This window comes from Parus major, chromosome 14 (genome assembly GCF_001522545.3).
Source record: "Parus major isolate Abel chromosome 14, Parus_major1.1, whole genome shotgun sequence".
Lineage (NCBI taxonomy): Eukaryota > Metazoa > Chordata > Aves > Passeriformes > Paridae > Parus > Parus major.
Genome location: NC_031783.1, coordinates 1,676,717 through 1,695,160, shown reverse-complemented (window position 1 = coordinate 1,695,160; position 18,444 = coordinate 1,676,717). Strand labels below are relative to the sequence as shown.

Genomic DNA, 18,444 nt, shown 5'->3' with positions numbered 1-18,444 from the left:
AGGGTTTTGGGGTGCCGGGGTGTCCCCAGCAGGGTACACCCAGGCTGCTCCTCGCACGGGTGACCTCACGCCACTGCCATGGCAACGGCTCGTGAAGTCACGGCGAGCGGGGCGGCCGCTTCCAGCGCGGGGTGCTGGGATGGGAGCGTGGGAGGCAGCGCGGCCCCCCCGCTCCCCGCAGCCCCCCGGAATGAGCTGTGCCCCCGGCAGCGCCGACGCCTCCGCCTGACCCCCGTGCTGCCCGCCGTGCCCGTGTCACCCTGCCCGTGTCACCCTGCCCGTGCCACCATGCTCGTCAAGGAGTACCGCATCTGCATGCCGCTCACCACCGAGGAGGTGAGCGCGGGCAGCGGGGCCGGGATCGGGGGGTCCCGAGGGGTCAGGAGCACTCCGATGGAGGGGCTGTGGGTGGGGCAGTGCCAGGGGATCGGTTCTTGCCCCGGGAGGGACACGGTGACCCCTTCGCCGTCTCCTCGTGGCGGGGACCGGGGTGTGCCGGGCTCGGGATGTTCCGTGCGAGGGCTGAGCCGTACTTTGGGGTGCGGGCGGGGGGACATCCCGTCCCTGGGCACGGCCACCTTGGGGCACAGAGCCCGACGGCAGCACCGGGGCACAGCAGGACTAGGGGACGGACCAGCAGGAGAAGGGCACCGGGGGTTTGGATGCCCGTGGCACGACAGGGACCATGAACCCCATCCCTGCTCCGGCAGGAAGCCTGAATGCCATCGGCAAACAGCTCTGACAGCTGGCAGCATCCCTGGGCAAAGGTCTCTCGTGAGAACCTGGTGCCCACGGGGCCGTTTTGGGGAGCGGGGAGCTACAGCGGTGCCCACCCTGGACAGTGCCATCCCTGCCTGGTGGCACCTGGGGAAGGCTTTAATTTAGGCAGAGTGGGGCGGTGAAATCTTGCTGGTGGTTGCGGTGGTGGATGGGATCTTCAGCAGAACAAACCCTTGCTGCACAGCTGCATCACCAAAGACACATACACATCCTTTCGGTTATATATCTGACACAGACACATCCATATATATCATACAGACACTCGTTTTTCCCTGGCTCCCAGGTAGTTTGCCGAGCAGAAAACCTCCAGGCATTCTGTAAGGCACTGGGAAAGCACAGGGAGAGCAGGATCCAGCAGGATCCTGGGAGCTGGGACAGCCTAGGGACACGGGAGGTCACACAGGGTGCCCCAGGAACCCCCCGCCCGCCGCACGGCTCAGGGTCTGCCACCCCTTGCTCCGTGCCTCAGTTTCCCCTCTCGGCAGCGTGGCTCAGCCCCCAGGCTGTGCCGGGCAGTCACAGGGGCCGGTGGCACTGAGGGCGGGCGCTGTGCTTGCAGTACCGCGTGGGGCAGCTCTACACCATCAGCAAGCACAGCCACCAGGAGAGCGAGAAGGGCGAGGGCGTGGAGGTGGTGAAGAACGAGCCCCATGAGGACCCCGTCCACGGCCCCGGGCAGTTCACTGAGAAGCGTGTCCACCTCTCCAGGTGAGGTGATGGGTGCTGGGTGGGCATTGCGAGGTGGGCCATGGCCAGGCTTCAGGGTGGTCCCAGATCTTCCTCCAAAATTCCTGGGGAACCTCCCTCCTGGGTCCTGCAATGTGGCTGAATCCCAGGGTTACCCCCATCATTTCCTGGGCTGGCTCCATCATTTCCCGAGGGTGCCCCATCTCCTGGGGTACACTGATCCTGGGGGGCTGCACCCATCTCCCAGGCACCCACCCATCTTCAAGGGCTCTGTGTGTGTTTCCCAGTGGAGTCCCCAAATCCTGGGGTGCACCCATCTTTGGAGTCTACATCCAATTTTGGGAGCTGCCCTTACCTCTCAGGCTGCACCCATCTCCTGGGGTGCACTGATCTTGGGGGGCTGCACCCACCTTTGGGAGCTACATCCCATGGTGCACCCATCCTAGGGGTTCACTCCCTCTCTGGGGGGCTGCCCTCTTCTCATGGGGCGCACCCACCTCAGGACACGCACCCACCTCGCAGGGGTGCACCCACCACCTCCGGGTGCCTGATCGGGGGGCTCGGCAATGCCCTGGCCCTGGGGGTGTCACTGTGGGGCAGAAACTGCCCCCAGCACCACTGTCCCCATGTCCCCTCAGCTGCCTGCGGACACGGGCTGCTCCTCACCAGGAGCTGCTGGTGTGAGACGGGTTATTTTTAGCTGCAGCACTCACGATTCCCCTCTCGCCTGAAATTTATTTATAACGCCTGAAAATTAATCAAAACCCACCTCCCGACTCCCCGGGGGGCCCGATCCTGCCAGGGTGCTGGGAGGGAACAGCTCGGCCCTGGGGAGGTGGAGGGGTCCAGGATGGAGGGTGTGTGTTTCTTGGGGAGGGGGTCAGGGTGTCTGGGGAGGAGAGGATGGGGGCACTGGGGTGGAGATGAGGAGCTGGCACAGATCCCTGGGGGGTCCCCATGTGCTGATGAAGGTGCTGGGGAGATGGCAGGGGTCTCTGGTGGGGGAATGCTGGGGCAGAGGGGTCCCTGAGGGTGTTGTGAGGTGCAGGTGAGGGTCCTGAGGTGCAGGTGAGGGTCCGTGAAGGCATCCTGGAGTGGAGGGATGTGTGGTGGGGAGCTGGAGCAGGGGTGAGGTTCCTGGGGCAGTGACAGGGGTCTCTGGGGGTGTCCTGAGGTGCGCATGACAGTGTTGGAATGCAGATGCAGGTGCTGGGGAGGTGGCAGTGACTCCTGGGAGAGGTACTGAGATGCAGATGAGGGTCCTGAGGTGCAGGTGAGGGTCCCTGGGGGCATCCTGGAGTGGAGGTGAGGGTCCTAGGTGGCAGGTGGGGTTCCTGGGGTGGGATCCCAGAGCCAGGCTGTGTTTGGCAGTGCAGGGCTGGGTGACACCAGCCATGTCCTGTCCTGTGACACCAGCCTGACCTGTCCCTGACACGGTCCCCACAGCAAACTGCCCAGCTGGGCACGGGCGGTGACCCCCCGCATCTTCTACATCACTGAGAAGGCCTGGAACTACTACCCCTACACCATCACGGGTGAGCCCCAGACAGGGCGTGGCACGGGCACCCTGTCCCTGTCCCTGCCCCGTGGTGGCGGGGCTGACAGAGCCGGCCCGGGTCTCATTGCTCCCTCTCTCCCCTGTGATATCACCCGGTGATGCCACCCTGTGATGCTGCTGGGCCATGGTGTCCCTGCAGAGTACACGGTAAGGAGGTGCCATGGGATGACCTGACCCCTCCTCCAGCAGGTGGCTGGGGAGGGGGCGCTGGGGGCGCATTTTTAGGGGTGGGTGTCCTTTGGAACAGCATCCTTTAGGGGTTGGTGTCCCTCAGGGTGGGTGTCACCATGGTGGGTGGCTCTTGGGTGGGTGTTCCTAGGGCTGGGCATCTCTCAGGGTGGGATTCCCTTGGGGCTCAGATTTCTTCAGATTCCTTGGGGGTGGGAGTCGAGAGGGTGTCCTTTTGGCCAGGCAGTCCTTGAGGATGATCATCCTTGGAGGTGGGTGTCCCTCAGGGCTGGGTGTCTTTTGGGTGGGTGTCCCTCAGGGTCAGTGTCCCTGGACTGCGCATCTTTTGGGGATGGGCATCCTTGGGGGTGGGGTGTCCCTCGGGATCAGTGTCCCTGGGAGTGGCATCCCTCGGGACAGGTGTCCCTCAGGGAGCAGCTGACAGCCGCTCCCTGCAGTGCTCCTTCCTGCCCAAGTTCTCCATCTACATCGAGACCAAGTACGAGGACAACTGCGGGGACAGCGAGAACGTGAGTGTGCGCTGCAGCTGAGAACTGGCAAACTCATCACTTTGTGACTCGTGGTCCCTGTCACTCACCCTCCCTCCCCTCCCCAGATCTTCCACAGTGACAAAATCCTGGGTGACCACGAGGTCTCTTTCCTGGACATCGCCTTCGACGAGATCCCTGAGCGCTACTACCGCAGCCTGGAGGTACGACGGCTGGGGACAAGGGAGCTCCCTGAGGACACCTCCTTGTCTCCTCTCCCGAGGGGGAACTCATGACCCCGATCTTCCCCATCCCCCCAGGACCCCCGTTTCTTCAGCTCGGCCAAGACGGGCCGGGGGCCGCTGCGGGAGGGCTGGCGCCAGCACACCAAGCCTATCATGTGCTCCTACAAACTGGTGAGCGTCAAGTTCGAAGTGTGGGGGCTGCAGACGCGGGTGGAGCAGTTCGTGCACAAGGTGAGGGAGGCCCAAGGGGGGTTGGGGGGCACTGGGGGGGCAGTGACAGGGTGCTGACCCCCGTGGTGTTGCAGGTGATCCGGGACATCCTGCTGATCGGGCACCGACAGGCTTTCGCCTGGGTCGACGAGTGGTGCGGTGAGTCCGTGGGGTCACCCCGTGAGTCCGTGGGGTCACCCCGGTGCTGTGGGGAGGGGAGCACACAGTGCCCATGGAGGGAGGGGGCTGCAGGTCTAACTGCTGATGCCACTGACCCCACCACAGGTCCTGCTCTTCCTTCACCAGCATTGCTGACTTCACTGCCTGCTCTGCCTGCTCTGCCTTCACTGTCTGCTCTGCCTGTGCTGTCTGCTCTGCCTTCACTCCCTGCTCTGCCTGTGGTGCCTGTGCTGCCTGCACCCCTGCCTGTACCCCCGCATGCTGCACGCTCCCCTGCACCCCTCAGGGAGGACGGGGAGAGGGGTCCCAGCACTCTGTCTGTGTTGCCCGCACCCCCATTCTGGCAGGGACACACGCTGCAGGTGACTGCCACATGCGGGCACGGGGACGGGAGCTCCGGGTTCGGTGACAGGTGGAGGGTGCCAGGCCATCCCGGTGAGCGGCTCTCTGCCTTCCAGACATGTCCCTGGAAGAGGTCCGGGCCTTCGAGACTCAGATGCAAGTGGCCACAAACCAAAAGCTGGGGAGCCAGCACCCCTAAGCCCCTCTGCGTGCCGGGGATGGACCCCCTGGACCCTGCCTTGCTGCCTGGGGGTGGGTGCAGGCAGGGGGCTTGTGCCCCCCCTGCACCCCGCGGCAGAGTGTTCCCCCCTCCCAGCTGCCCTCCCTCCCCGCGTGTCCCTGCCTGCGCTACCTGCGCTGCCTGTTCCATCCCTTCCCTTCTGCTGGCTGGGCTGGCGCTGTGGAGCTGGCTGCGCTGCCTGGCACCCCCTTCCCTTCCCTGCCCGTCCCCCTGTCCCCTTCCTGTCCCCCAGCTTGGTGGGGAGCCGGGGCGCGGGGCGCAGGCTGCCCCGGGATCAGGGGGTGCCGGACGCGGCCGTGCCGAGCGGCCCCAAGCCCGGCTGTGCTCGGCAGGGATGACGATGGAGGAGGTGCGGCGCTACGAGCAGGAGACGCAGGAGGCCACCAACGAGCTCATCGGCCTGGTGGCACCGGCCATCTCGGTCAGCGACGTGGGGCAGCCCACGGCCACGCACTCGGCCCCTGCCAGCGCCCCCTCCACCCCCCTCAGCGACGAGGCCCCCGAGTTCCTGGCTCCCCCCAAGACTCGCCCGCGGAAGAAGTCGGCCCCGGAGACCCTGACGCTGCCCGCGCTGCGGGAACGCGCTGGCGCCGAGTGACGCCGGCAGTGCCACCACTCCGTGCTGGACTGTGCCAGCTCTGCCGCCCACCCCGGCCCCGCCGACAGGTGCAGAGCCCAGGGAGAGACCCGGACCCGCTGTCAGGGCGCTGGCAGCCCTGGGGTGTGCTGGTCTCCCTGGGCCACCGTGGGTGCCCGCACGGGTCAGTGCCACCACTGCCATGCCAGACCCGCTGGCTGCACCAGGAGGGGACGCCAGGCCAGCGCGGGTCCCCGGCAGCGTCGGCCAATGCCGCGGAGCTGCTTCCCTCGACTCCACCCGCCCCGGTGTCCACAAGGGCCACCGAGGCTGGCGAGCAGTGGGGAGGTGCCAGCTGGTGCCCACCTGCCGTGGTTGGGCTGGTGGCCGGTGCCAGGCTGGAGCAGTGCCCTGCAGGGTAGGCACCAGTACGGGGGCACAGTGAGGGTGACAGTGACAGCCAAGCACTGGGCTGGGGCTCCCCACCGGACCCCAAGGGGCTGCACAGCCCCGTGCACGGCTGGTCCCGCAGTCGGGGTTCCCTTCGCTGTCCCTCCAGAGGCCGTGGCTGCTCGAGAGGGGCTGGGGTGGGCTCAGCCCCTTGTTTTCTTTAGGAAAACAATGGCCTTTTTGGAAATAAAGCTCGAGACACGGCAGCTGGTTGCTGGTAGTGATTTTTTGGTGCTGTGAAAGGGTGCCATCCCTGTGCTGGGGTGCTGCATCCCCCAGACCTGCATGTCTGCAGTGAGGGATTTCTGCTGATCCCAGGATGTGGAGATGGGATCCTGGATGGGCAGAGAGGCTCTGGGGGTCGGGTGATCAGGGCAGGAATCAGCCCAGCCCTGGGGCAATGCCCCCAGCCACAGCAGCAGCACTGGGCTCTCCCTGCTGGCCATCATCATCCTCCAGCTCCTCGGCCCCCGGCACAGCCTCTGCTCCCAGCAGGGCAATGTAGTGGGAGCTGCAGTAGACGGGCGCCTTGTTGGGGCTCGAGTAGACCTGCTCAGGCCGCAGTGAGGCAAAGGGGTTGCTGGCGTAACCCACAATGTGCATCTCGAGCTCCACAAGGACCTGCAGGGAGGCCTTCAGCTCCTGCTCACTGCCAGAGAAGAGGACAGGCACAATGAGAGGGTGTTTGTGCTGGCTCACCGGGGTGGTGGGGCTGTGCTCACCTGTACACGGTGAAGAGCACGGGAAGGCCATAGTCCCGCAGCAGCAGCAGGGTGGGCAGCCAGCCCGCCAGCAGGTCTGGGCAGGCATGGAAACCTGTGGGGACACCACCATGAGGGTTCCACCTCTTCCCCAACCCACCTGGGGAAAGCTGACTCCAACTGCATCCACTCTGTGCTGACACCCCAGAGTATTCAGTGAGTTTGGCAGCCCTCAGCAAAGTGGGGTCTGGCTCCTCACCAGCATGTGGGGCACCCTAGGTCCTGGGCTAAGCCACAGCGCCAAGACCTGAAGGGAAGGATCCTTTTCACCTGCAGGTGGGTGACAGAGGCGGGACAGAGTGCCTGGTGACAAGGTTGCCATGTCCCGGGGGTCCCCCCAGCTGCCTGTTGTGCCTTGGTGAAAAGCCATGGGCATGTCCCAGGCCACCTTCAGGCTTAGCCCCAGGTGCTGCCAGAGTGCTCAGGGCAGTCCCTGAGCCCACGTGCCCTGCGGATGTCCCCATCCCAGCAGTCGGCACAGGCACTTACCTGGGTGAAAGCCCACCACCAGGTCAGGACGGGCAGCCAGCTTGGTCTCCACGTGGCTTTCCCAGAAGTCGTGGTAGAGCCCCTTGTAGCTGCTGAGATAGACTTTTCCCCGGGGTGCCAGCGTGGTCAGGGGTGGCCTCATGATGGGTCCGTCCACCACATCCACCCCTACCATCACCATCTCCACACCCTGGTGCCCCGGGAACATCCGTGTCAGCTCATCGTAGTCCGTCAGCCGCGTGTTGAGGGTCTCCACGTGGGAAGCCCCCACCACGTGCACGGTGAGGGGCCTGGTGAGGGGGTCGATGCCGAAAATCCGCAGTCCCAGGCCGATGGTGAGCGGCCGCGAGTGGAAGTCGGTGACCAGGCGCCGGATGGATTCCCGCAGCTCTGTGTCCTCCGGCCGGGGCTTCCCAGCGTTGGCCCAGAGCAGGGTCATGTACCGCCCGGTCACGATGGCACTCAGCTTCTCCTCCAGCTGCTCCTGCATGGAGAACCAGTCCTCCCAGCCCTTCACATCCCTCGCAGGTTTTGTCCAAGTGTCAGTGGGAAATGGGATGTCTCCTGGGGAGTCAGGAGGAGGTTGGACAGTACAGTGGTGGTGCCACAGCCCAGGCTGCCTGTCCCACCTGTGCTGTGGGAGTGGGGCTGAAGAAGGGACACTACATCCCACCTCAGGACCTGTGCAGCCCAGGATGTGGGTCAGGCAGACCCAGGGGACACACGCCTCACCTGTGAAGATGAGCCACTCCACCAGCCGGTCCAGGGCCACCAGCTTCAGCTTCTTGCAGAACTTCTTGTGCAGTGGCCAGTTGGCACGCTGGCACGCCACACCACAGTAGTACACATTTTGGCACCTGGGCAGACAGGCAGCATGCACAGCCATGGGGTGGGGAGGCACAATTCACCCCACTGAACCTGGCTCCCTGCCACCCCCTCTCAGGGCTGTGTCACTGTTCTGGGATGCCCTGTGGCTGGAGATGGGCACTGGGGTCAGACACCCCTCACTTCACCCCAGCCACCAGGCTGGAAGTGAGAGATGGAGCCATCCCTGTGCCATCAGACCATCTCCCCACCATACCTTTTGCAACGCCGGAGGCTTTTGGGGTCCGGGAGTGCATCGGGGAGCTTCTTGCACTCAACGCAAAACTTGAAGGTGTCTTCCATCTTCTGGAACATGTCAAAATACGTCCGGATGCCAAAATCGCTGCCGCTCTTCCTCCCGTCCATGGCAGACCTACAGATGTCAGGGGGTGAGCAGAATCCAGCCCACTGCCACAACGGGTGGGGCTGATGTCCTCTCTCTGAGTCTGCCAAGATTTTTAGCTCCAGCCAGGAGGATCCTGGCCTGGGTGGGGACAGGGAGCCAGGCACTGTGGAGGGGTCCACCCAGGAGCCCACCAGAGCTCCCTGTGGGCTGAGCCGGGAGGGTGGGATGAGCCATGGTAGCTGCTCCAGCTGCTGGGGGACACACAGGATGTTCTTCCCGGGGGAGGGTGTGGGGAATAGGCACCCATGGGCTCTCACTCACTTGTAGTCCTCGTAGCTCTTCATATTGAGTTTCTGCAGGATGACGTGGGACAGCCCTGGCACGTTGCGGTCCATGGCCTGGAAGCCCAGCGAGTCCACGTCGGGAGCCCTAGCCGCCGGCTCCTCCGGGGCCTTCCTGGAGCGGCCGGTTTTAGGGGCAGAGCCTGCGTTTGGCAGGGCCGTGGTGGCTGCAGAGAGGGGTGCAGGAGGGGAGGCCGGTCCGGGGGTCCCCGGGTGCTGCCGGGGTCCCCCGCGCCGGCCGCCGCCCCCACGGCGCCTCCCGCCCGCCATCCCGCTCCTATCCCGGTGGTGCCGGGAGCTCCCGGGCGGTCCCGGCGCCCGTCCCGTCCCGAGGCTGGGCTCAAATGTCAGCCCCCGGGAGCCGGCGGTGCAGACGGCCGTGGCCCCTCGGAATCAGATAGCGGAGCTATTCTGGGCATCCCCTCCCCGGGAACCGGCCAACCCGCTCCGGGGGTCCGGCTCCCGCCCCAAGAGCCGCGCTGGTGGCTGCGGGGTGCCCGAAAACCCTGCAGCGTCCCACTCCGCAAACCTGCGAGGAGCTCGGGGGGCTGCCCAAGCCCCTGGGACCCCTCTGCGACCATAGGGACACAAAGTCACTGCCCCAGCCCCCCGCCATAGGGTCCCCCCATCCCCAGCCCGGCCTGCGGGAAGCCCCCTCCCACCCCCTCAGGTCCCCAGCGGGGTGTGAGGGAGTGCCTGGGTGGGCACCACGGCATGTGCCAGCCGGGGCGGAGGCCAGCAGTGAGCTCTGGCTGCAGCCGGGCACACCAGGCTGCAAAGGGGGACACGGTGGCCGTACAGCACCGCCAGCTCCCATGGCGGGGCTCCCACGGCACGGCCCGGGGGCACCCCCGCCCCACCGCGGCTGCTGAGGGCTGCCCACACCCAACATGGCGGCGGGCGCGGCCTCACGGGCACGCCCCCACACGCGGGGCTGGGCCGGGGTCCCGCGAGGTTTCGGGGTGCTGCGGGAGCAGCCGCGTCGCTGTGGTGACGGGACGCGAGCCCTCCGCCCATCGGGGAAGCCGCAGGTTCGAGCCCCGGTGCCGCACGGTGCCCCGCCGGGCTCCCGGTGAGGGGCTGCAGGATCACCCCGGGATCTGGGAGGGCCTCCAGAGCTGTCGGTGAGGGGGTGCAGGGGCAGGAGAGCTTCCAGGCCCGTGGGTGAGAGGCTGTAGGTGCACCCCAGGTCGGGAGGAGCCCCGGGACCGTCGGTGAGGGGCTGCAGGACCATACCAGGGTGAGAGGAGCCCCAAGCCCATCAATGCTGCCCTGAGGGGGCTGCCAGGCCCTAGGGGTGTGAGGCGAGGGGGCCATGGGGAGCCCTGAGGGAATCCTGAGGGATTTACAAACCTGAGGAGCAGATGGAGCCAGGTCCCCACGGCATTTGGGAGCCATGAGGGGATGGGCTGGTGGCTCCCAGCCTTTGGCCCATGGTGTCACCATGATCTTAAAAAAGGAGTAAAAGAGAGCTAGGGATGTACTGGGATCTGAGAGCAGCCTGGCACAACAAACCTTTCCTGGGAGCTGCAGCTGGGTGAAGCTTACAGAGATGGATAATTTTCACATTTTTCCCAGTCCTCCCCCTGCACCTCGTGAGAGATTCGTCACTGCCAAAGCCCTCTGCTTTCAATGGTGTTTTGACAGCCAAGCCCTGAATAGCACTTGCAACCAGCACTGCTGTGTCCTGCAGAGGTATCTGGGAGAGGAATGGAGCAGTTTCATGTTTCTTTCCTCATTCTTTCTCCTGCAGAGCCATGGAGGTCCCTGCGGGGCTGCCTGGTGGGAAGGAGCCCGCTCTTCCCAGTGTGTCACAGCCAATACCAGTACATATCACAGTCGTGAATGCACAGGACCTGGTAAAGTTCTGAAAATATCTCTACTAATTTAATAAAAAAGGCCAGAGCAATTCTGTGTGCACAGGAATCCCCTGTGAGAGCAGGTGGGGGAGTGATAAGGCTGAAGGAAGGAGTGATGGGGGTATCAGGAGTTCAGCAATGCTTCACTGTGGCTTCCTCCTCCCTCCTGAGAAGTTCACACAAAGGAAAAAGCTTGTGAGGCACTTCAATTGGGGAACACACCTCCCTAGCAGCAGGCCAGAGATACTGGGGTGAAATGTACCTCTCTGCCTCCTCTAACTGTTTGGAAATGGCAGGTTTTTTAAGCAGAACACAGCAAAAATGGGATCAGTGAGACAAAATCCTGTGAAAGGACCTCACCTTGGGTGTAAAACCAGATTTTCATCCCAGCTCCAGCGGTTTAAATCATATTGAAAGCAATAGGGTGGCTCTGGTTTTAAAAAGGCAGTGAATCCAGTTCAGGGCTATGAGCTGGTGCCAATCAAACCACCACTGCTGTGATTTCCATGTGATGCACCCAGCTGTCCTTAAAGTCTTCCAGAGGAACTGGCATTTGGGAGGGAATGTGGAGGAGAAGCTCAGCTCCTGCTGCAAGCAGGAAAAAAATGCAAATCCCTGCTTCTGCTCCAGCAGCAGACAGAAAAAGCAATCCAAAAGCACCTGCTTGAGGCTTTCACATTATAGTATTGAAGTACCTCTTACACTGATGGATTCAGCAAACAGCAGCTTAGGTGAGGTATGAGGTGAGAGGAGGATAAACAATGCTGGAAAGAAAAGACTCCTGGATTGATTGCATCTGGAATGTTGCTTTGTGGTTCTGATTGCTCCACCGTGAGAAAGGGCTGGACTAAAGTGGGGGGAGGTTACAAAAGGGCAATAATCACAGCAACAATATGAAAAAAAATCTGTCTGTAAGAATGTGGAATCCACTTCTAGCTATAAGTGTGGAATCTGCTTAATTAGAGGCAATGTAGGGAAGGATGAGAGAGGAGTCTTGGATAATTAATGGTACAGGGAAAGGTTAATTGGATTCTTCTGTTTAGCCATTCATAGAATGTATGCTCAAGGAGACAGTGAGAAGGGCTGAAAATTAAAACCAAGTGAAAGAGATCTCTTTTTGTGTAAGAACTAGCATGGAACTAATTACCCCAGTGACAGGGAGAGAGGGAGCTGAGGGTGGGTTAGGCATCCCTGTGGCTCAGCACTAAGGAAAAGCAGGGTTTGGGTACAATGGTCCTTGTGTTCAGCCACTGCTCTGTGGACTGAGAGCTAAACTGTGTTTCTGCTGCAGGGAGCCCTTTGGTACTGCTGCCCAGCACTTCTTCTGCTGTAGATGTGCCCAGTGCTGCCCATGTGGGTCCCCACTGCCACATGCTGTGCCCTCATTGCCCCTCTCCAGCCCTGTTTAAACCCCTCTGTTTAGACACTTGAAATTCACAGTAAAATCTGAATCTCCTCATCTCTGATTAAAGCAAGTGGTATAACAACAATTGCAGAGCTCACAAAGAACTTGCTGGAGCTCTTCCTTTGATTTCACAGAATCACAAAATCATTTAGGTTGGAAAAGGCTTCTAAAACCATCAAGTCCAACCTTTAACCCAGCACTGCCAAAGACACCACTAAAGCATGTTCCCAAGTGTCTTATGAATGCTTGCAGGGATGGGAACTCCCCCACTTCCCTGAGGAACCTGTCCTAGTGCCTGACTGCCTGTACAGTGAAGAAATTTTCCCTAATAGCCAACCTAAACCTCTTAGGTGGCAGAACTTGAGGCTGTTTTCTCTTGTCCATTTCAGGACATTCTGCAGCACATGATATCCACAGGTGTCCTGTGAGCTCATCCCTCTAGCTCAAGAGCTGCTTTCTTAGGAGACAGCAAAGGTCTCAAGCTTCCTGGAAGTACAAAAATATCAGTGGAGTATTTTGGGATTTGTTTTAGATGTATCTTTCCTGAGGTGAAGCTTGAACCTCTCTATCTCCCCTGCCACAGCTCCTGATAATCTTCGGGGCATCAAAGCATGGTGAAACAGGAAATTTCCCTCCTAAAGACAGGGAATGGTGAGGTCTCAGTGTGGCCAAGCTCTGCTCCTGTTCCCCATTTCTGTGGTGGAACAGACCCCCACAAGTGAGCCCTGTCCTGGTCACTGACTCAAGCTGCTGCCAGAGGAACTCTGATCCTGGGATGCTGCCACAGAGCCAGCTGCTCACTGAGCTCTTTTTTTGACAGAAAACTCTCAAAAGCAGTGTGCTGGTTACGTTGGTGCGTGTGGAGTACAATGGAGCAGTCCTGGGAGACTCCTCCAAGACTCATGTCCTGCCAGATGGGACAGCAGAATATGACTTCAGCACCAGCTTTGAGTGCAGCCCTGATGGGCCCAACCCCTTGGATGTCCTTGTGCAGAAACCACTGCTCTGTAAGTAGCTGGTGCCAGATGTCCCACCTTGGAGCTGGGTGCTGTCACTGCAGGTGTCACTAGTTCAGGAATAGCACTTCAGCAGCAGTGGTGGGAGGCTCTCAGCACTTGTCCATATCTGCCAGCTGGAAGAATCCCCTTTCATGTTGGCCCATGCTCCTTTGGCTTTGCTGTGCTTGCCAGCCTTGAGAGGGGAAGAGGAGCATGTGCCAGAGCTCACACAGACCCTCCCTGGTGCCTGACCTGCTGGTCCAAGGAATTCTGCCAGTTTCTCTCTTTTTATCTCCCTAGTGACAGTGCTAGAAGTGGGGCCAAAGGAGAGGAAAAAGCCAGAGAAAATCACTCCTCTTGCCCAGGCTGTGGTGGACCTTCTACCTCTGCTGCAAGGTACAAAATTGAGTTTCACAACCTCCATGACCACTCCTTGCTCCCTGGCACTTTCTGATCTCCATTTATATTTATCTCCTTTGGACAAAGTGACCTTCATAGCTCTGCAAAATCTGACTCAGGGGGGACAGAGGGTAGCTCAGCATTCAGAATCAGACCATGATTTTGCCTCATGTACATTGTCCCTGCCCATGGCAGGGGGCTGGAACAAGATTATCCTTAAGGTCCCTTCCAACCCAAATAATTCCATGGCTATGATTCTTTGCAGAGGGTCTCACTTCAGGCTGTTCTCATTCCTGTTTGTTCCCAGGAGTGCGTTCACTGAAGGTCTTTGCTCCTTTGTATGCAGTGCCTGCCTCCCCATCAGAGATGCTTCACCCCGAGGCCACGGTATGTGGAATTTGGAACTGTTCCTTCCCTCATTCAGCTCTCTGCTGCTTTTTAGTGGGAGGGAGAACATGACTCAGCTGCCTGGCTCATCACGGATGTGGTACAGCCCTATATGTTACAGGCTTGGAGGCCTTTCCCGCTCCCTCTGACGTCTGTCCCTACTTCCCTCTGATAGGTGAGGTCGTGCTGGGAAATGTTAATGTGTGCAGCTACCCAATTGCTCTGCAAAAAATAACAAAGATGGAAAGCACAGTACTGAAAACCCCCAAAAAGGCAATGGCAGGGTCACCTGCCCAGCTTTATTACCCTTCCTTTATGCAGATAAAATGTCTGAGTCCATTTATTGTACTGCCTTTCCTGCAAGGTCCTTATTCATTCAGCAGCTTGCAAAGTACCCAGTGACTAAAACAGAGAATGAAGTATGAGGCTGGGAAACTGTGTCCAATTTTGCTCCTGAGCCTGCCCGCAGTGAGCACCGGGAGCGAACTGGAGGGGTGGATATCCCATTAACAGCTCTGTGTTTAAGAGTTCACAGTGAGCAAAGTGGGGGGGCACTCATTAGGGACGACAGGTAATAAATGCTGACCAGCTGGTTTTCCCTCACACACCATCCATCCAGGGCTGGGACAGGTAATTAAAGGCTGCATACAGAGCATGGAGATAGGGCAGAGGCAAAGCTCTCTGAGTCACCAGGGGAAAAGCATCATTTTCCACCCTTGATGTTCTTCCTCTGTGGCTCCTTTCATGAGACCCTGCCTCTTTCTCCACAGCTCATTTTATGAGACCCTTGGGGCATGTGCCATACCTCAGCCAGGCTGTGATTTAAACAAATACCACAGCTGAGCCAAATTGGTCCTGAAATTCCTTTGCTGTGTTGGGCTGTTTTCTTCTATATCTGAGATGAGGCACAAGATAACATTATATGTTCTGGCCTTGGGTTTCTGCTTGCTTCTCCCTAAGAGCAGGCAAGTTATAATTGTCTGTTTACTGGCTCAACTTTGTCTGTCTCACAGGGTGGCCTTGAAGTGATAGTGAGCACCAAAGAGCTCCTGCTCTCTGCCACCCAGTTCTCAAGTGGGAACCTCCTGAGCATCACGCTGGAGGCAGCTTATTCTGTTCCTACAGCCTTTACCTGTGACACCCAGCAAAACTACATGGCTTGCTTGCAAATACCAGCAGCTGGTGAGGTGAGAATGGTCCAGGCACAGTCACAGGGGGTTTGGCTGGGTTTGGGTTGTTCTTCCACCCCATGGAACAAGTGTCCAGGCACATGGGGTGCACAGCTTCCGTGCTTGTGCACCAGCAGCCTTTGTTGGGAGGGATCAGAGTTTCTGTGGCGTGATGTGTTTCTTTAACACAAACAAAGGTCTGTTTGGAAAGATTTGGATTCAAACTGGCAGGGTTTTTTCCACATGGCTCTTTATTTTTATTCCATCCTTTGTATGTGTGTGGTGGAGTGCATTTTCCTAGCCAGGCACCCTGTACTGTTCTTTTGCTTTGTTATCCCAGCTTGGAGCAGCTGGCTCTTGCTCCTGTTCCTGTTAGAAATGCAAATCCTTTGTTTCTCATGTCTCTCTAGAAAGAATTGCCATTACTTTTCAAGAATGGAATCCTGAAGGCTGATGGTGAAAAAGAACCATTGCCCCGGCCCAAAAACTGGCCCATTGGCCCCCTCCTGGCCCCTGGAGCTCTGAACATACCTGACTCCTTCATTGTTGGAGGGCCCTATGAGGATGAGGATGGAGAGCTCACGAAAAGTGAGGTGAGGAAGGACTGGCAAGTTTGGAAGAGAACCAGGAGGGACTGAGAGATTTGATATGAGGGGGAGGTGGGTGGTCACTGTGCAGTGTCCAGCACAGAGGTGGTTCCCCTGGGGCAGCAGACATGCTGACATACTGCTGGAGACATCCCAAGGGAAAATGTGGCAGGTCTGGTCCCAGAAAACACCCACACTGAGCTGGGAGCTGTTATCTCCCATGAGCCAGGCACTTAATGCTAATGGTGCCTCCAGGAAAGGTCATGAGCCTCCCTGCGGGGCTGGCCTGGCTATGGGCACTTGGACACCTCTGTCTGACTCACATTCTCTCCTGGGGACACTTCTGAGGATGATGCAGGCTGTGGACTTTGCTGTCCTGGCTTTGACTGCACGCTGTTTCTCACAGGACAGGGAATTCAGGATCCAGGCTGAGAGCAGGAAGAGAATCGTGTGGGACACGGAAAGGCGCTGTTTCCTGGACGCTGCTGCAGTGGCTGTGTAAGGAACCTGAGCATCCCACCCCAGAACATGCTCAGAATGACCTGAGGCAAGGAGCTGCAACATACAGCTTGGACCTTGGACCACTTAGGGGTCAAACTGTGGCTCTGCCTCATCTCCCATGGCTGCTGTCTTTTGGCCACAAGTGTTCACCTGAGCAAGGGCACAGCTCTTGAAGTGCCTTGAACTGCTGGCAGCAGCTTTGTTGTGCTGTGCTGGGAGATGAATTGGCTGGAGCTGCTGTCTCCAGGCCACAAATGCTCTCTCCTGCTGCCAGCAGCTGGGGCTAGGGGCTGGTCCCTCTATTGTTTGAAGGAAGGGACAGAGTTATGGTGAGCAGACATGGAGTAGAGTGGCGTGCACAGCTCTCCTCTGAGCTGCTAATTAAGATTTTACTGAATCCCAAATACATTCAAACCTTTCACTCCATGTAGGCACTCTTCATTTGCTTTTTTATTGGATAAGTGTTGCCTTTAGCAGCTCCAGATACGCTCAAGATCAGGATGAGTGTTCCATTTATCTTCGAATCCTGCTATTTTCTGGCTTCAGCTGCATCATGGCTGTGCATTTCACAGCCAAATTACTCCTTGTGTGGAAATACTCACTTGTATCTTATTTGATTTTTAAAATTCTTTTTCCTAAACATCCATCCACCTTCCTGCTGGTGTCAGAGTCACCAGCCACATTGGATGCAAGCTCAGGATCCACTTGCTCTGTACAATTCAGGTTTTATACCAAAGTTAATCACATTCCTTCTTACTTATTTCTGAAGTAACCAAGGGAGAGAGAAAACCCAGTGTGTTGTTCTCACAGTTGTTTTAAAGCTGGCTCTGCCATAAGTGCACACAGCAGTGGGTAGAGGAGACAATGTACTGAGCCTGCCCCAAAACGCAGTGTTCCCATGGCCTGAGGGAATTTGCTGAGGGAATAGGGTGAAGCAAACCCAAGAGGGGGTGCTGGGGCACAAAGGAGGGTGGTGGGGCTCTCCAGCTGGGTTTCTGCAGCTCCTCAGTGAATCCTGCATCTGCTTTGTGCCCAGCCTGCAGAAGCGCATTGCTGAGTGCCGCTACTGGCCCGTGGAGGTCTGCAGGATGTACATACCCTCAGCTGGCAAAGGGAAAATCACCAAAATTGACAAGGTAAAAGTGGGGTCTGGCTCGTGGAGTAGCATTGCATTATCAGCCATTTTCCTCTTGAGACCTTTGTGATACCAAAATCAGCCTTGAAGCTGCCAAAGTGAGTCAGAGAGCAGGAAGGTTTGTGAAAAATCAGCTTTATAGGGCTGTTAAATAGATACAGGGTCATATTTTTTTGTTATAGCTCTCACTGATGGTCTGTAGTAGCTTACTGGAAAAAGGACAGGGAGAGGGTGGCTTTTAAAATCACAGAATAGTTTGGATTGGAAGGGACCCCAGACTCCATCTTCTTCCAACCCCCTGCCACAGGCAGGGACATTTTCCAGTAGACCAGGTTGCTCAGAGGCTTGTCCAGCCTGGCTTTGAAGAGAATTAAAAGTAATTCACTGAGCTGATCTTTGTCCAGTGGGGTTTTGGAACAGCTTGAAAAAGTTCACGCATTCTTTTTCAGGCTGCAGATAAGTTATGCCTTTGCATCTAAACCAGGGTGGTTTAACAAAGAAACAGCTCCTTAGTGAATGGTTCTGCTCCTGGCAGCTGGTTGTGTGAGAGCTCCTAATCTATCCCAGGGCAAAGCCATATAAGTTGGTGTAAATCCCTTTCAGCACTCGCCAGTGCCAGGATTTTGCAGCTCTGATGATCCTTCCAGCCAGGCCTCCCACACCTCCTCAGCCACTTGGTTTCTGTCCAGCCTGAGCTGCACAACTCTGGTAGTGTCACCTGGATTTCTAACCACACAGCTGATGATCTTTCAGCTGTATCTCAACAAGACCACCCTGAGGAACAGCAGAGTGCAGGAATTAGAAAAGTTACCCCACAGGGGTTGGGATAAAATTAATATTCTACATATGGAATGGCTCCATTGTGTTCATCCAGGTTGTCTCGGCTGCGTGCCAGTGACAGAAGCATGGGCTCATCAGGTGCATCAGTTTGCTGTGTGGCCTCCTCTTAATGAGATTGGTGACCTTGTTCCCTTAAGGAGAATAACAGCCTGTTCAGGATCTCAGTACCTTGCTCTGTGTTTCCAGGGAGATGAGGACAAGCAGATTGCCTTCCATGGCGTGGCATATGTCAACATGGTGCATTTGCTGTGCCCTGGGGTGAAGCAGATCCGAGGGGCCTTCCGTGTCTTTACCTACGAGGACAGTGAGGTGTTTGAGAAGGTGAGAGCAGCAGGCTCTGCTCCAGCTCTGCAGCTGGGTTTCCACTCGGGCTGGGAGCAGGGACAGTGGGCAGAGGGTGTTTGGGAACAGGCAGGGTGGGCAGAGGGTGTTTGGGA

The 18,444-nt window shown here is 58.3% G+C and overlaps 3 protein-coding genes across 5 annotated transcripts in view; 2 read left to right on the top strand and 1 right to left on the bottom strand.

The window, feature by feature from the left end:
* The first annotated feature begins 63 nt into the window (after window positions 1-63).
* On the top strand, window positions 64-6,132 carry LOC107211064 (cytoplasmic phosphatidylinositol transfer protein 1-like). Of its 3 annotated transcripts, XR_001524080.1 has the most exons (10): window positions 64-336; window positions 1,340-1,488; window positions 2,914-3,002; window positions 3,165-3,172; window positions 3,652-3,723; window positions 3,810-3,905; window positions 4,002-4,157; window positions 4,232-4,295; window positions 4,775-4,910; window positions 5,232-5,322. XR_001524080.1 is itself a non-coding variant. In XM_015642541.2 (9 exons), the coding sequence occupies exons 1-9, from the start codon at window positions 79-81 to the stop codon at window positions 5,495-5,497; spliced, it is 1,158 nt and encodes a 385-aa protein (XP_015498027.1). In that variant the 5' UTR covers window positions 64-78; the 3' UTR covers window positions 5,498-6,132. The 3 variants fall into 3 exon arrangements, 2 of the variants coding, with proteins under 2 accessions (XP_015498027.1, XP_015498026.1); XM_015642541.2 differs by lacking the exon at window positions 4,775-4,910 and having other exon boundaries at window positions 5,232-6,132; XM_015642540.2 differs by lacking the exon at window positions 4,775-4,910 and having other exon boundaries at window positions 3,625-3,723; window positions 5,232-6,132.
* A 2-nt stretch (window positions 6,133-6,134) lies between these two features.
* MSS51 (MSS51 mitochondrial translational activator) lies at window positions 6,135-9,292 on the bottom strand. The gene is made up of 6 exons (XM_015642536.3): window positions 8,708-9,292; window positions 8,258-8,413; window positions 7,909-8,033; window positions 7,177-7,740; window positions 6,649-6,742; window positions 6,135-6,575 (listed from the first exon to the last, which is right to left on the bottom strand). Exons 1-6 carry the CDS (start codon window positions 8,995-8,997, stop codon window positions 6,308-6,310), a joined length of 1,497 nt encoding a protein of 498 aa, XP_015498022.1. The 5' UTR covers window positions 8,998-9,292; the 3' UTR covers window positions 6,135-6,307.
* Window positions 9,293-9,717: 425 nt separating this feature from the next.
* Window positions 9,718-18,444, top strand: part of CFAP70 (cilia and flagella associated protein 70) — a 23,134-nt gene continuing 14,407 nt past the window's right edge. The window contains exons 1-10 of the mRNA XM_015642375.3: window positions 9,718-9,851; window positions 10,481-10,586; window positions 12,812-12,998; window positions 13,290-13,385; window positions 13,696-13,775; window positions 14,789-14,962; window positions 15,355-15,537; window positions 15,938-16,029; window positions 17,069-17,168; window positions 18,194-18,328. Of these exons, the coding sequence (XP_015497861.1) occupies window positions 10,485-10,586; window positions 12,812-12,998; window positions 13,290-13,385; window positions 13,696-13,775; window positions 14,789-14,962; window positions 15,355-15,537; window positions 15,938-16,029; window positions 17,069-17,168; window positions 18,194-18,328 (1,149 nt within the window). The 5' untranslated portion in view covers window positions 9,718-9,851; window positions 10,481-10,484. The remainder of the gene's footprint in view (window positions 9,852-10,480; window positions 10,587-12,811; window positions 12,999-13,289; window positions 13,386-13,695; window positions 13,776-14,788; window positions 14,963-15,354; window positions 15,538-15,937; window positions 16,030-17,068; window positions 17,169-18,193; window positions 18,329-18,444) is intronic.

Excerpts from the sequence above, each read along its gene's own strand:
- LOC107211064 (XM_015642540.2), top strand. The coding sequence starts at position 79 with ATGGCAACGGCTCGTGAAGTCACGGCGAGCGGGGCGGCCGCTTCCAGC. Across the intron at positions 337-1,339 it reads TGCCGCTCACCACCGAGGAG|TACCGCGTGGGGCAGCTCTA; the intron begins GTGAGCGCGGGC and ends CTGTGCTTGCAG. Across the intron at positions 3,906-4,001 it reads GCTACTACCGCAGCCTGGAG|GACCCCCGTTTCTTCAGCTC; the intron begins GTACGACGGCTG and ends CCATCCCCCCAG.
- MSS51 (XM_015642536.3), bottom strand. The coding sequence starts at position 8,997 with ATGGCGGGCGGGAGGCGCCGTGGGGGCGGCGGCCGGCGCGGGGGACCC. Across the intron at positions 8,034-8,257 it reads AGCCTCCGGCGTTGCAAAAG|GTGCCAAAATGTGTACTACT; the intron begins GTATGGTGGGGA and ends CTGTCTGCCCAG. Across the intron at positions 6,576-6,648 it reads GTGCTCTTCACCGTGTACAG|TGAGCAGGAGCTGAAGGCCT; the intron begins GTGAGCACAGCC and ends CTTCTCTGGCAG.